At 43.4% G+C, this 12,766-nt stretch overlaps 1 protein-coding gene across 2 annotated transcripts in view; it reads left to right on the top strand.

Annotated features, from left to right (window-relative positions):
* Positions 1–2,855: 2,855 nt before the first annotated feature.
* LOC121168352 (Golgi pH regulator) overlaps positions 2,856–12,766 on the top strand; it is a 44,331-nt gene continuing 34,420 nt past the window's right edge. Inside the window, exons 1-3 of one of the 2 annotated variants that reach the window (XM_040998358.1) lie at positions 2,856–3,005; positions 10,746–10,805; positions 12,541–12,644. In XM_040998358.1, coding sequence (XP_040854292.1) covers positions 2,964–3,005; positions 10,746–10,805; positions 12,541–12,644 — 206 coding nt within the window. In that variant the 5' untranslated portion in view covers positions 2,856–2,963. The remainder of the gene's footprint in view (positions 3,006–10,745; positions 10,806–12,540; positions 12,645–12,766) is intronic. The other variant, XM_040998359.1, reaches the window with a different exon arrangement.

Below are 12,766 nucleotides of genomic sequence, written 5' to 3' on the forward strand. Positions count from 1 at the left end.
AGCAGGACAGTATGAGAGAACTGCTTTGGAAGAAGACTCAATTGCACCTGAAAGTGTGAAGGTTTCCAGAGATATTCTGTACGACCAAAGGCAGGATATAAAGTATCCCATGGGTCACCTGGCTTGTTGTGCACCTAGACACAAGCGTTACAATAGGGAAAATTCCTCAAAGCTTTGCACAAGACTGAGGCCAGCAAGAATTGTGTGATTTGGGACAGGCATTTGGTGCAGTGGTTAAGTCACCACTTGGAATGCCCACAGTCCCATATCAGAGTGCTTGCCTAGAGCTCAGTCTACTCCTGTTTCTTTCCCTTTTTACAAATTTTGTTTTATTTTTTGAGGCTACTCTACCTCTATCCCAACTTCCTCCTAATCCATCCTTGGAGGCAGCATAGGCTGGCTCAAGTACTTGTCTCCTTGCTACCCTTGTGGGAGACCTGGATGAAGTTCTTGATTCCTGGCTTACCTGGCCCAGCCATGATCAATATATGCATTTATGGAATGAATCATCCCATTTCTTCCTCTGCTATGTCAGGTTCACTGAGACCCTGTTCCACACCATGTGACCCAGTAAGTCATCAAAGTAAACCACTTGCCTTGTTAGACTTGCCCAGCATTCTGCTAAATATCAGTTTTGTATTACTCTGTATGAATCTTCCTGCTTTTTTAACACAAAAGGCTTCAAAGCAATATGTAATATGATCAAACTCAGCACAAATTTCAGAATTGTTTGGCACCAAAACAAATTCATATTTTAACTCCATTTCCCACAAAGTTTGTGACACTCCCTTGTAGATCCATAATTAAAATAACAATATGCTGAGAGCTCAGACACAGGATGTCAGTAGCCCTCAGGCCTGCCCTTCCAGGCCTTGACTACAGCCATTCTCATTAAGGGTAACTGCCCTGGGTCAGAGGCAGGCACTCTCACAGAGGTACTTGAGACTGAACTACTTGAACCATTCCCTACCACCTTCCAGAGTGCATGTTAGCAAGAAGCTGGACTATGAGAAGCAGAGCCTAGACTCAAGTACAGGCACTCCACAGGCAGCTTAGCTATTACAGGAACTACAAGGGCAAGCCAGGGCCCTGGAGGATAAGAATTAGACCCACAATTGTGCATTCAGCCTTCGGGAAGTAAGTATGAGTGAAAGCGACTCACAGCAACAGGAAAGGGCAATGGGTGGGGTGAGAACCACTTCCTAAAATACCACATCTGTCTTTTTTTTAAAGAATCGCCCCTTCAAGGTTGATGTGGTGGCTTCACAAGTCCATTTTGCAATGCTGACATTGCTTATAGGTGCTGATTCTAGCCCCAACAGCTCTACTTCCGATTCAACTCCCTGCTTATGGCCTAAGAAAGCACAGGACGGCTCAAGTTGTTGGGACCCTGCACCCACACAGGAGACCACAAAGAAGCTCCCAATCCCTGGCTTGATATGCTCAGGTCTGGTGGTTGCAGCCATTTGTGGAGCAGACCGGTGGATAAAAGATCTCTTTCTGTCTCTCCTTCTCTCTAAAAATCTTCCTATCAAATTTTTTAAATTTTATTTTTAAAATGTCCCTGGTTTTGAATTAAAGATCTGTCAATTAACTTTCAATCCTTTCTTTGTCCTACAGATACCTTTTGGGGCCACATCAGTTCTACATATTCAGTTGCATAAAGACCATTGTTTTGTTCCTGAGTGTTCCTTCTTCAGGCCTTTCCACCAGTCCTTCTCTGTGCTTGCAATGGCAGGGGCTGAGACAGGTAGACATTGAAATAGATGATGACAGGTAGGTGGCAGGACTGAACTCGTTGAGCCATCTCCTGTTGCTTCCCAGAGCATACAAAAGCAGAGAGCTTGAACCAGGAGTCCAGATATTCATCCAGCAACCTCTAGGCCAAAAGCCTGTCCCAATGTACCTATTAAAACCATGGCAAAAAGGACTCAGATCAATCAACTACCCCAGCCATATGTTGGCAGTGAAAAACAGGGCAAACGGAGACTCTAAGATGGACTATGTCAATCGGTGGATTTTGTAGCGATTTCTTCGTGCTTGGAATGGCGAGACTGGCAGCGATTCATAACAGTTGAACTATCAAAACCACTTGAGCAAGACCCTCGGAACATGCCCCACATCAGGGACCTGGGGCAGGTGGGAGACTGGGTCGGGCTTCTCCCTTTACCTCCCCTTTTACCTCAGATATAGAAAAAAATGTGGAAATGATAGACTTACCCACTTTCCTGGAGCCCTTGAACCTTTGTGCCCTAATTAACTATGTAAAGATTGTCAAAAATAAAATAAAATTTTAAAAAATGGCAAAAAGAGTGTATGCTTTAATTCGTACAGAATATAAGATGGTGTATTCTTGCAATAAATGATGTGCTTTTTGCTGTCACATTAGAAATGTACTTGTTTGGCCGCTTTGCTAAACTGTTTCCTGCTTTTCCACTCTTCTTTCACTTGTAGCTGAATAAGTGTGTCTACATTGTAACATTTATAACAAACTCTTCCACTTAGGGCCTAACATTATGATAATCATTATTAACTTCCGCATTTTAGTAATAACCATTACAAAAATGCAATTACCCCTTAAAAAAAATAAAAGACGTTAGCTCTCAGACCCCAGTTCCTTCAGCTACAGAAAAGAATATGCTACCTTGCACTGCACCTGTTTTCCAGCGTTCATAGCATCACTACCGCTCGGCCTTTCTGTCCGCAAACCTCTAGGAAGCCCCGCCCCCGAACCACGACGCCCTCAGTCGGCCCCGCCCACTCCCGGCCTCAGGCGGGAAGCGCTGAAGTTGGCCGCTGATTGGCTGGCTAGGGCTCAGTTTGATTGCGTCGAGCGGACGCGCCGTTCTGTCTGGGTCCCGGCTGCCGGGCAAAGGCCTCCTGGGTGAGGGAGCCAGTGGCCCCAGCGTGTGGTGGCCTTGAGGCGCGGGACATGGAAGCACGAGCTCTCCCTAGGCTTCACCATGAGTTTCCTCATCGACTCCAGCGTCATGATTACTTCCCAGGTGCGTCACCACCCGCACCCTTCTGCCTTCCTTCCCGGAATCGCCCTCTCCCGGCCTTGGCTCTAGGCGCTGCCCGGGGGTCTGGTGCGCGTCTCCCAGCCTGGCACCCAGAGAGCGGAGAGGGTATGGGGTTGGCCGCGCTCCGTCCCTTCCTTCTGCCCTGTTGGTCTGAGGCTGCCTTGCCACTGCTGTTCAGATCCCGGCCCTGCTGCCTTCCCGGATGTGGGAGGGGTCTTCTGGCCTCGACACTACGCGGTGCCATCCTAAAGCAGCGACCCCGTAGCCGCCTTGGGCTGCTCGGCCGTGCCGCCCACCGTGGAATGGGCAGCCGAGTGGCTCAGGGCACCCGTCAGCGCGCAACACTGGGTACACATGGAGGTTCGCTGCCAATGATCCAATCCTGGATGCGGATGCAGTGTGTTTGTCGCTGGTACTTAAAGGTGTCGTTTGTGTGATAACAGTTTGTCCTCTTGATTTGCCACCCATTCTTTTCGGATCATTTTCTCACTTTCGTTTCTTCTCGATGAGCTGCTTTCATTCATTCATACGTGTCCATGAATATTTATGGACCAATATATTAAGTTCTGAGTTTACCAACATAAGATATTCTTTTAAATCTTCATCTAGTGAGCCCCTCTTCCCATATCATCCGTTGTTATTCTTTTTTCTTCCTAGTATTTATCATGTATCATTTCTGTATTTGTCTGAGAATTTGTTTGTTGAGGCCCTGTCTTGGCCACAGCTATTTACCCCTTTTTAAGTGCAAGCACCCAATAAGTAATTGTTGCCAACTCTTGGTATATTAGCCTGTGAATATTTAGTATAACTTATAGAGCCACTTGCTGTAGGAACCTGGCTCTTAAGACCTTCACATATCCTCACTTTAGACTTCCAGACTTATTTTAGCACCTATATCTGACCCTGCTAACCTGCCTCCAGATTTCCAGTTTGTTCTCTGGAATGCCCCCACCATCCCTGTACCCTTGGATGCGGTGAACTCCTGCTTAACCTTTTGATCTCAGCTTGTTCATACAAGAATGTCCTCCAGACTGTGCTAGATGTCCTTATATTGCTTCCGTAACACCCTTCACCAACACCCCTTGTACTCCACCATATAGTTTGCAATTGTTTATCCCCTCCCTAGATCATAAATTCTTACTCATCCTCCATTTCTGGGAGCAGGTACCTTTTAGGCACTAATAAATATTTAGTGAATGAGTTAAAGGATAACTTAGATGCCCCTGGAGAGGAGTCTTTTTTAAGATTTATTTTTTATTTATTTGCTGTATAGCGTTACAGAGAGAGGAGGAGAGCCAAAGATCTTTCATCTGCTAGTTCATTTCCCAAGTGACTACAATGGCCGGGACTAAGCCTGCCCAAATCCAGGGGCTCTGAGCCTCCCATGGGTTTCCCACACGGATGCAGAGGCTCAAGCACTTGGGCCATCATCCTTCTCTGCTTTTCCAGGCACATTAACATGAAGCTGAATCAAAAGAGGAGCAGCCGGATCTCAAAGCAGCACCCATAAGAGATGCCAGTGTTGCAGCTGGAGGCTTAACTTGCTACTCCAACAATATTAGCCCTGTGAGTCTTTTCCAATTAGTTAATGGCCATTAGTGGCCATCTTTTTGTTAGATTTTTTAGCTAATTTTCAATCCAGCGCTCGTTTCAAAAAAGCAACTGTTATCTGACTCGTGTTTTGAGCCCAGCACACAGTCATAAGACTTAGCAGTTCTAGAGTACATGTTAAGTCTCAAGGTTGAAGCTCTTCTCCATGTAATTCTAAAAGTATACTGTTTCAAATAGAAAGCTGTGTAACATCCATTTTATTTGCAGAGTTTGAAATCATTATTTCTGGGGCCAACATGGTAGCCTAGTAGGTAAAGTCCTCGCCTTGCATGTGCCAGGATCCCATACGGGTGCCAGTTCTTGTCCCAGCAGCCCCGCTTCCCTTCCAGCTCCCTGCCTGTGGCCTGGGAAAGCAGTCGAGGACGGCCCAAAGCCTTGGGACTCTGCACCTTCTTGGGAGAAGTCAGGAAAAAGCTCCTGACTCCAGGCTTCAGCTCAGCTCTAACCATTGCAGTCACTTGGGGAGTGAATCCGCAGATGGAAAAATCTTCTCTGTATCTCCTTCTCTCATTGAATCTGACTTTCCAATAAAAATAAATAATATAAATCTTTTTTAAAAATCTGACTTTAAATCTGTTCCCAGTGGTAATTATTAATAGTAGCCAAACCGTCCCTTAGATAGTCTAGCCGTATTTTTTCTAATCTACTTGCCCTTTTCTAGTTGATGTGTATTTATAAATCCTAAGTACATTCTCATATCATACCATCTTGTTCTTTTTTTTTTTTTTCATATAAAAGCCCATACTCAATCACCGCCTTAATTTGTCTACTGCCAGCACAGAGGCCTGACTACTGACACAGCTCTGCAGTTCACCAGTGCCATGGGTTTAACCCTTAGCCCACTGAATCACTTTTTATTTTTTAAAGATTTTTTTATTTTAAAAGCAGATTTACAGAGAGAAAATGAAGAGATAAAACGATCATACATCTGTTATTTTACTCCCCAAATGGCCAAAAGGGCTATAGCTGAATCGATCTGAAGCCGGGAACCTGGAGTTTCTTCCGGGTCTCCTACACAGGTCAGGGCCCAAGGCTTTGGGCCATCCTCTGCTGTCCTCCCTGGCCACATCATCAGTGAGCTGGATCGGAAGTGGGGCAGCCCTGATGTGAACCGACACCCATGTGGGATACCAGCACCTACTGTGCTACAACACCAGCCCTTTGAACCTGTTCCTTATACCACTCCTTTCATGGTTTCTTTGCGTCGCCATCACTCTCCTCAGATTCCCTTTTTGCAAGCTCACCTCCCTGACTGTTACCAAAAGCTCCTTCTAGACTGATTTGTGCTTCTTACATCCACTGCCATACCTTCCAGTCATCTCCAACCTGTTTTCTGCTTCCAACTTGCGTCCTCTTTTGAACATTTTTAAATCCTTGTTTTACTCATTGATTCACTTAATACTGTATTTCCATACTCTGAGGACACCATGTTGGTGCCTCTGACCATTCCTTCTTGGACTTCTTCCTGGATTCTTCCCATTCCCATCCTCCAGGGCTTGCTTCTTATTAGTACATTATTCTTTATTGTATACTCTGTTCCTGGGTGATCTCTCACACTTTGATGATTTCAATTCACAGGTAACTCTCGGCCCTGCCTTCATAATCTCTTATTCAAGCACTTGAATAACTGCTCAACATGCCTAACTGGGTGCCCCTAGCATTTCTAAAACGGAAGTCTCTTGGACAGCACTATGGTGTAGCAAAGTAAGCCTGTGGTGCCAACGTCCCATTTAGGTGCCAATTTAAGTCCCAACTGTTCCGCTTCTAGTCCAGCTCCCTGCTAATGTGCCTGGAAAAGCAACAGAAGATGGCCCAACCATTTTGTCTCCTGCACTTACATGGGAGACCTGGAAGAAGTTTCTGGCACCTGGCTTTGGATTGGCTCAGCTCTGACCATTATTTTCATTTGGAGAATGAACCAGATGGGAGCTCATTCGCGCTGTCTCTCTTTCTCTGACTCTCAAACTCTACCTTTCCAATAAATCTTTAAATAAAATTCCCCATTCTTTGTCCACATACCAAACCTTCTCCTTCAGTATTCATTATGTAAGATTAATTGGCATCTTTCTTCATCTTGTATTCCAAACCTGTCATCCTTGGCACCTTGCTCATTTACTTTCTTTCTTTTTCTTTCTTTCTTTCTTTCTTTCTTTCTTTTTTATTACAGTGTATAGTTTTTATTGGCACTTAAAATGCGCACATCTTTAATATTCTCGGGGTTTAGACCTGCCACCAGGCCCCAAGGTAACCGAGGGCGAGGCAATGGTGTTCTTTGGCCATAAGAAGCGCCAGAGACAGACTGGTAAGGAGTGTCCTGCCCATTTACTTTCTAATAAATACTTTCTAAATAATGTATCTCAAATCTGTTGCTTCCTCTCTATCACCTGTGTCTTAATTTAAGCCCATAGTTTCTCTTCTTGACTTTTATAACAACTCCCTGTGTTTGTCGTCCTGCTGCGATGTATCCTTCCACATAGCCCAACAGAGGTTTCAGTAAGGTCTGAACATGTCGTCTTCCTGTTGCATGACACAAATCACAGACTATAATCAAAACTCAGGTGGCAATCAGGGCTCTCAGTGAGCAGTATTTTTCTTCCCCTCCCCCCTTTTTTATTGATTACATTGCATTATGTGACACAGTTTTATAGGCACTGGGATTTCCCCCACCCCTTCTCAATCCCCTCCGCCGCCCCCCCCCCCCCCCCGGTGGATTCCTCCACCTTGTTGCATTTCCACAGATCAAATTCAGTTGAGATTCTTTCATTGCAAGCATCTACCAGGTATAAAGTCCAGCGTCTAATTGTCCAGATACATTCAATGGTTTCTTGGAGAGACCATCTCTGGTCTGAAGGTAGAGCCGACAGAGTATTTCCCCAATCAATTAAAAGCCCCAACATTACATCGGTAACATTTTATAACGCTATGGAATTAGTTGACATGGTATTGAGTAGTCGATATGTTAAAAGAGAGAGAGAAAAAAAGATTGCAAGTTCTGAACCACATCCTGTGACTTCTACATTGACATTTCACGTATTAGTTTATATATAACTGGTTTCTATACACCTTAAAATGGCTATAGATTACTATTCAGCTGTCTTGTGTCTATTTTCATTATAGTATTTAGCAGTTTATAGCGTTGAAGCATGATTTTGCTGAACCTGGCTGTTTTACGGGTAGTCTAACTCTGTAGCTCTAACAAGACATATGTCAACAGTTTAGGTGAACAGTTCTAGGAGGGGTGTGCAGAGAAATCTTCAGTACCCTAGTGAGGAGTAACTAATCTTTATGTCCCACCCAGTGAGTTATAAGTGCATCCCCGCTGACCGTTTCCTGTCTGTTTCTAAGCTTTCCTTGTTGTTCTCTGTCATCTATTCTAGTTTGTTTGTTTGTTTGTTTTGAGGGTTTTCTGGAGTGATCCTGATGGTCATTGCCAGTGAGGTTGGGGACCCAGAGTCAGAACCAGGCAAGGACCAGAGAAAGCTCCTCTCCCTAGTCCTGAAGGAAGCTTACTCTTCTTTTGTTTCTGCAGACCGCTCAGTGCTCCTGGTTGTCGTTCCGATGACCTTGCAGGATTTGGGCTTCTTCCATCCCATGTGGTAGATTCAAGTGTGGGTGGGTGACCTCAGAGTTCTTGGCCTCCAAAAGCACTCCAATTTCCCGTGGTCTCTAGCAGTTGGGATGTAGTCCTTGGTGCTCGTACTGATAGTCCTTGGTGGGGATCTGGGAGTCTTCAGGGTTGGGATACAAGCCTCCTCCTGTCCACCTGCTCCACTGTGGGCGCCCCCTCCCCTCCCTGCCCTCCCTGCCCTCCCCCCCCCCCCCCCCCCCGTGAGCAGTATTTTTCTCTCCTTTCCAGCTGCATTTTGAAATATTTGCTTCTTTAAACAACGAGATTGTGTGTTGTTCCCAGCAGGTACTATGCCATTTCTTACATCTGTGCCTTTACTCATGCTCTTTGCTGCCGAAAACCATTGTACTCCCTCTTTTATTTGCCTAATTTTTATTTAAATGGAGTTTTTAATATTTTAGGGACAGTGGAAATCTCTAAATATGTAATTAGTACCTTAGAACTTATCTTGAGAAATTTGCATAATCCTGGGGGCTGGCACCATGGCATAGTGGGCTTGGTTTCTGCCTGTGGCACCAGCATCCCATGTGGGCACTATTTCATGTTCTGGCTGCTCTGCTTCCTGGCTAGCTATCTGCTTATGTGGTCTTGGAAAGCAGTGGACGATGACTCAAGTCCCTGGGCCCCTGACCTACATGGGAGACTCAGAAGAGGCTCCTGGCTTCGGAGCAATCCAGCTCTGGCTGTTGCAGCCATTTGGAAAATGAACCAATGAATGGAAGATCCATCTCTCCTTCTGTGTGTAATTCTGCCTTTCAAGTAAAAATAAAGTAAAATAAATCTTTTTTGAAAATGTACATAATCTCAACTTTTAGCCACAATTCAGGTTTATAATCCCAAATTAAAACTTCTAGAAGCAGACATCTGGCACAGTGGTGCAGTCACTGCCTGGAAGTCCTGCATCCCATGTGTGAGCACCGTGGTTTGAGTATGCTGTTCCACTTCTAGTCCAGTTTTCTGCTGATGTTCCAGTTCAGTTCTCAGCTCCTGGTTTGGGCCTGGCCCAGCCCTGACTATTGAGCAGAGTGAACTATTTGCAGAGTGAACTGGCACATCTCCCTCCCTCCATCTGTCTTCTCTCTCCCTTTCAAATAAAAAACGAAAATAAATAACTTTTAAAAAATTCTTCTGCTCAGGTGTTCTGTCCTAGAAAATCTGTACAAACCCAGTATGACTTGGCTTCTTTAGGGTCCACTTCCTCATATGAGCTCCTTGAAGGTGGTGACTATATCCCTCGTCTGCTTCCCCAGCATCTAACACAGCACACACAAGTTAATACAGATAATTTGAGGCTGAATGTTACTGAAAACCTATCCATTTTTTGCTTTTGAGTGTTTAAGCAATTCTACAAACAGTTATGGAGAGCGTGCTAGGTACCAGGCATTGTCCTGTGTACTGAGGATAGGATACAAAAATTTGCAGTAGAACTTACAATTCATTGCCTTAAAATTTTTAATTAGAAATCACAAAAGTGTGTTTTTACGTTGACAAGGGAAGTACAGGATGCAGTAGGATTATATATTTAAAAAACAAGTTATATCATTTGGAAAGAGCAAAGGGAGTTACGCATAAGTTGGAACTTGTGGGGTGAGTAGGAGAGAGCTGGAGCAAAGTTCTGTCAGAGGACAGCATCCACAGAGGCTTCGGTCTCAAGGCATGGGTGCTGGATAACCAAGGCCCCAGGTGGCTAACAGGGTGTTAGATAGACCTGGGAGGCACAGGCCAGGGGCTGGAGTAGCTCGTGCTAAACAGTGCTCAGAAATTAACTCTTGTTCCCAGAATCAGTAGAAAAGCATGAAAGGGTTGATTCATAGTTAAATTTCCCATCCAGTAGAGGAAGAATAGAGGAGTTATGTCAGCATGTATGTGTGTGTATATAGTTAGAAGGTTCTATTTACTAGTGGAAAAACAAACCAGCTTTGTCAGCTGTCATGTGACTGCTGTCTGTGATGCCAGTTTGAAACAGAACTGACAAAAGTGGATCCTGCAGCCTCTTGGCTTTCCACTGAGATGGAAAACACTTTACAGAATGGTAAAGGAGCTGAAAAATCTTGCTGAAGGAAATACATCATCAAAAATATTAATCTTTCTACCATTTCCTGATTTTTAAAATTTTTTTCCATTAAAAAATTTTTAAAACTTGCACATAAAGATCACTTATAAGAAACAAGTTTCATTAACTCATTTTTTACCTGCTAATTTCTCTGACTCACAGTGATTATTACAGAGCTATGGAAAAATATGTATTTCCACTTTTGTATAACTTAGAAGCACATCCAATAGCAGGGAGAGTTTCAAAAATCTAAGAGCCTTTTAAACATCTATTCTCAATGTTACAAGCTTTAATAAGTAGTTATGAATACACCTGCTTTTTAATCTCTGAAATTAACAGGAAATAAATATCATAACTTTTTAATCAGGCTTTTATCAAGCATTTCTCAAAAGAAGCTGTATATTGACATTCTATCTAATTTCTCCTCCAGATACTTTTTTTTGGATTTGGGTGGCTTTTCTTCATGCGCCAATTGTTTAAGGACTATGAGGTAAGAAAAAGTTGTTGTTACATTATGTTTATACTTTATGAATTTAAGTTAACTATAAAACAAAATGCCTCCGGTGAAAGTTATGTTCAATGCCAAAATAGGAAGTTTTTTCAAATGAGTACTAGGGAGCCATAACATTGAAGGGTGTTTGATTTTGTTGATTTCGGAGAGAAAAAAAAAGCTAGTCACATGTAGCCCAAAAGTTGGTGTCATGGCTTACTCTTAGCTGAATATACACCAAATAGGAGTCAGTTATTCTTTGGTAAAGAATTTAACATATGTCTCATCAGTGTTTCATTTTCTGTCTAGTCCTGAATTACCAATCCTGTATTCTAAATTTATACCAAAATTCCAAGGCTGTCTGGATCTGCCATTGAGCTTTGACTTTTCCACCTTAGGCATAAGCGTTTGGCTTAGCTGTTAACATGCCAAGTCCCACCTGGGAGTGCTTGGGTTCAAGTTCTGGCTCCTAGTTCCAGATGCCTGCCAGTGTAGACCCTGGGAGGTAATCTCCATCACTCAAGAGGTTAAAGTGCTAATTCAGTAATAGAATAATAGAATTAGTAATTATGTGCTACCTTTGGATAATTTCTAAGATGTTCTCCATTAACCTTCTCAGGAAGTTTGGATTATAGTCTGAAAGAGCCCAGGACTCTAAAGATCCAGATCTACTCTGTACTTTAAGGCTCCCAAGAAAGGTTCCTGAATTAATCCAGAAACTGTAGAGTTGAAGAACTCCTTTTAGCATTAACTATAATTGGCAAACTTACCTTTTTTTTTTCTTTTTATCAATGTAGGTCAGACATTCCTCCCCCACCACCTTTTTTTTTTTGAAAGGCAGATTACAGAGAGAAGGAAAGAGAGAAAGGGTGTTCAGATCACTGGTTCACTCCCCAAATGGCTACAGTGGCTGGAGCTGAGCTGACCCGAGCCTGAGAGCCAGGAACCGTTTCCAGGTCCCCCATGTGAGTGCAAGGGCCTAAGGACTCAGGCCAATCTCCCCTTTTCCTGCAATCCACAAGCAGGGAGCTGAATTGGAAGTTGAACATTTGAGATACTAACTGGCACCCATTTGGGATGCTGGCACCACATTGTGGAGTATTAACCTGTTCAACCATGGCTCTGGCCCTCATGTATATCAGGAATTCTTAGTGCTACTTTTAACCCTGTCATTTTATCTTCTTGTACTTTAAATTCTCCATCCATAAGATGATGCTGATAATCACCATAACTTAAAAGTGCTACCACTTTTATGTGTTTCTTTAGTTCTAGGCAGGTTGTAGCTGTAGTCCTGTTTGCAATGCTGTGAGAATTTCTTAATTTTTGAAGAGTCAGGACTGTAGTGTGGCTGAATTAGCACTGGCATTCCATACAGATGCCTGTTCAAGTCCAGGCCACTCCACTTGCAATCTAGCTCCCTGCGAATGTGCCTGGGAAAGCATTAGAAGATGGCTCAAGTCTGAAGGCCCTGCACAAATGCGGGAGATGCAGAAAAAACTCCTGGCTCTTAGTTTCAGACTGGTTTCACCCTAACCATTGTGGTCATCTGGAATGATGAACCAGGGGATAGAAGACTTGTCTCTGCATCTCCCTCTCTAACTTTGCCTTTCAAGTAAATTAATAAAGCTGTAAATTTTTTTAAAAAAAGAAGTTTCTGACTTGTAATCAGAAAGAGTTTATTGCTTCAGTATTTCCAACAAGCAAGTAACTTCTGGACTGCATTTGTCTTTAACAGGTGCGCCAGTATGTTGTACAGGTGATCTTCTCTGTGACTTTTGCGTTTTCCTGCACCATGTTTGAGCTCATCATCTTTGAAATCTTGGGAGTATTGAATAGCAGGTGAGTGAGACTCCTGAGTAACTCAACTGAAATTCTGTGCTACTTTATGATTAAAAAAAAAATTACTTGGATCTCATAGCTGAGAAATATTCCACTGTGTGACATTTTAGTATTAATAAATA

This window comes from Ochotona curzoniae, unplaced genomic scaffold, assembly GCF_017591425.1.
Source record: "Ochotona curzoniae isolate NIBS_2020 unplaced genomic scaffold, NIBS_Ocur_1.0 scaffold_1037, whole genome shotgun sequence".
NCBI classification, from domain to species: domain Eukaryota; kingdom Metazoa; phylum Chordata; class Mammalia; order Lagomorpha; family Ochotonidae; genus Ochotona; species Ochotona curzoniae.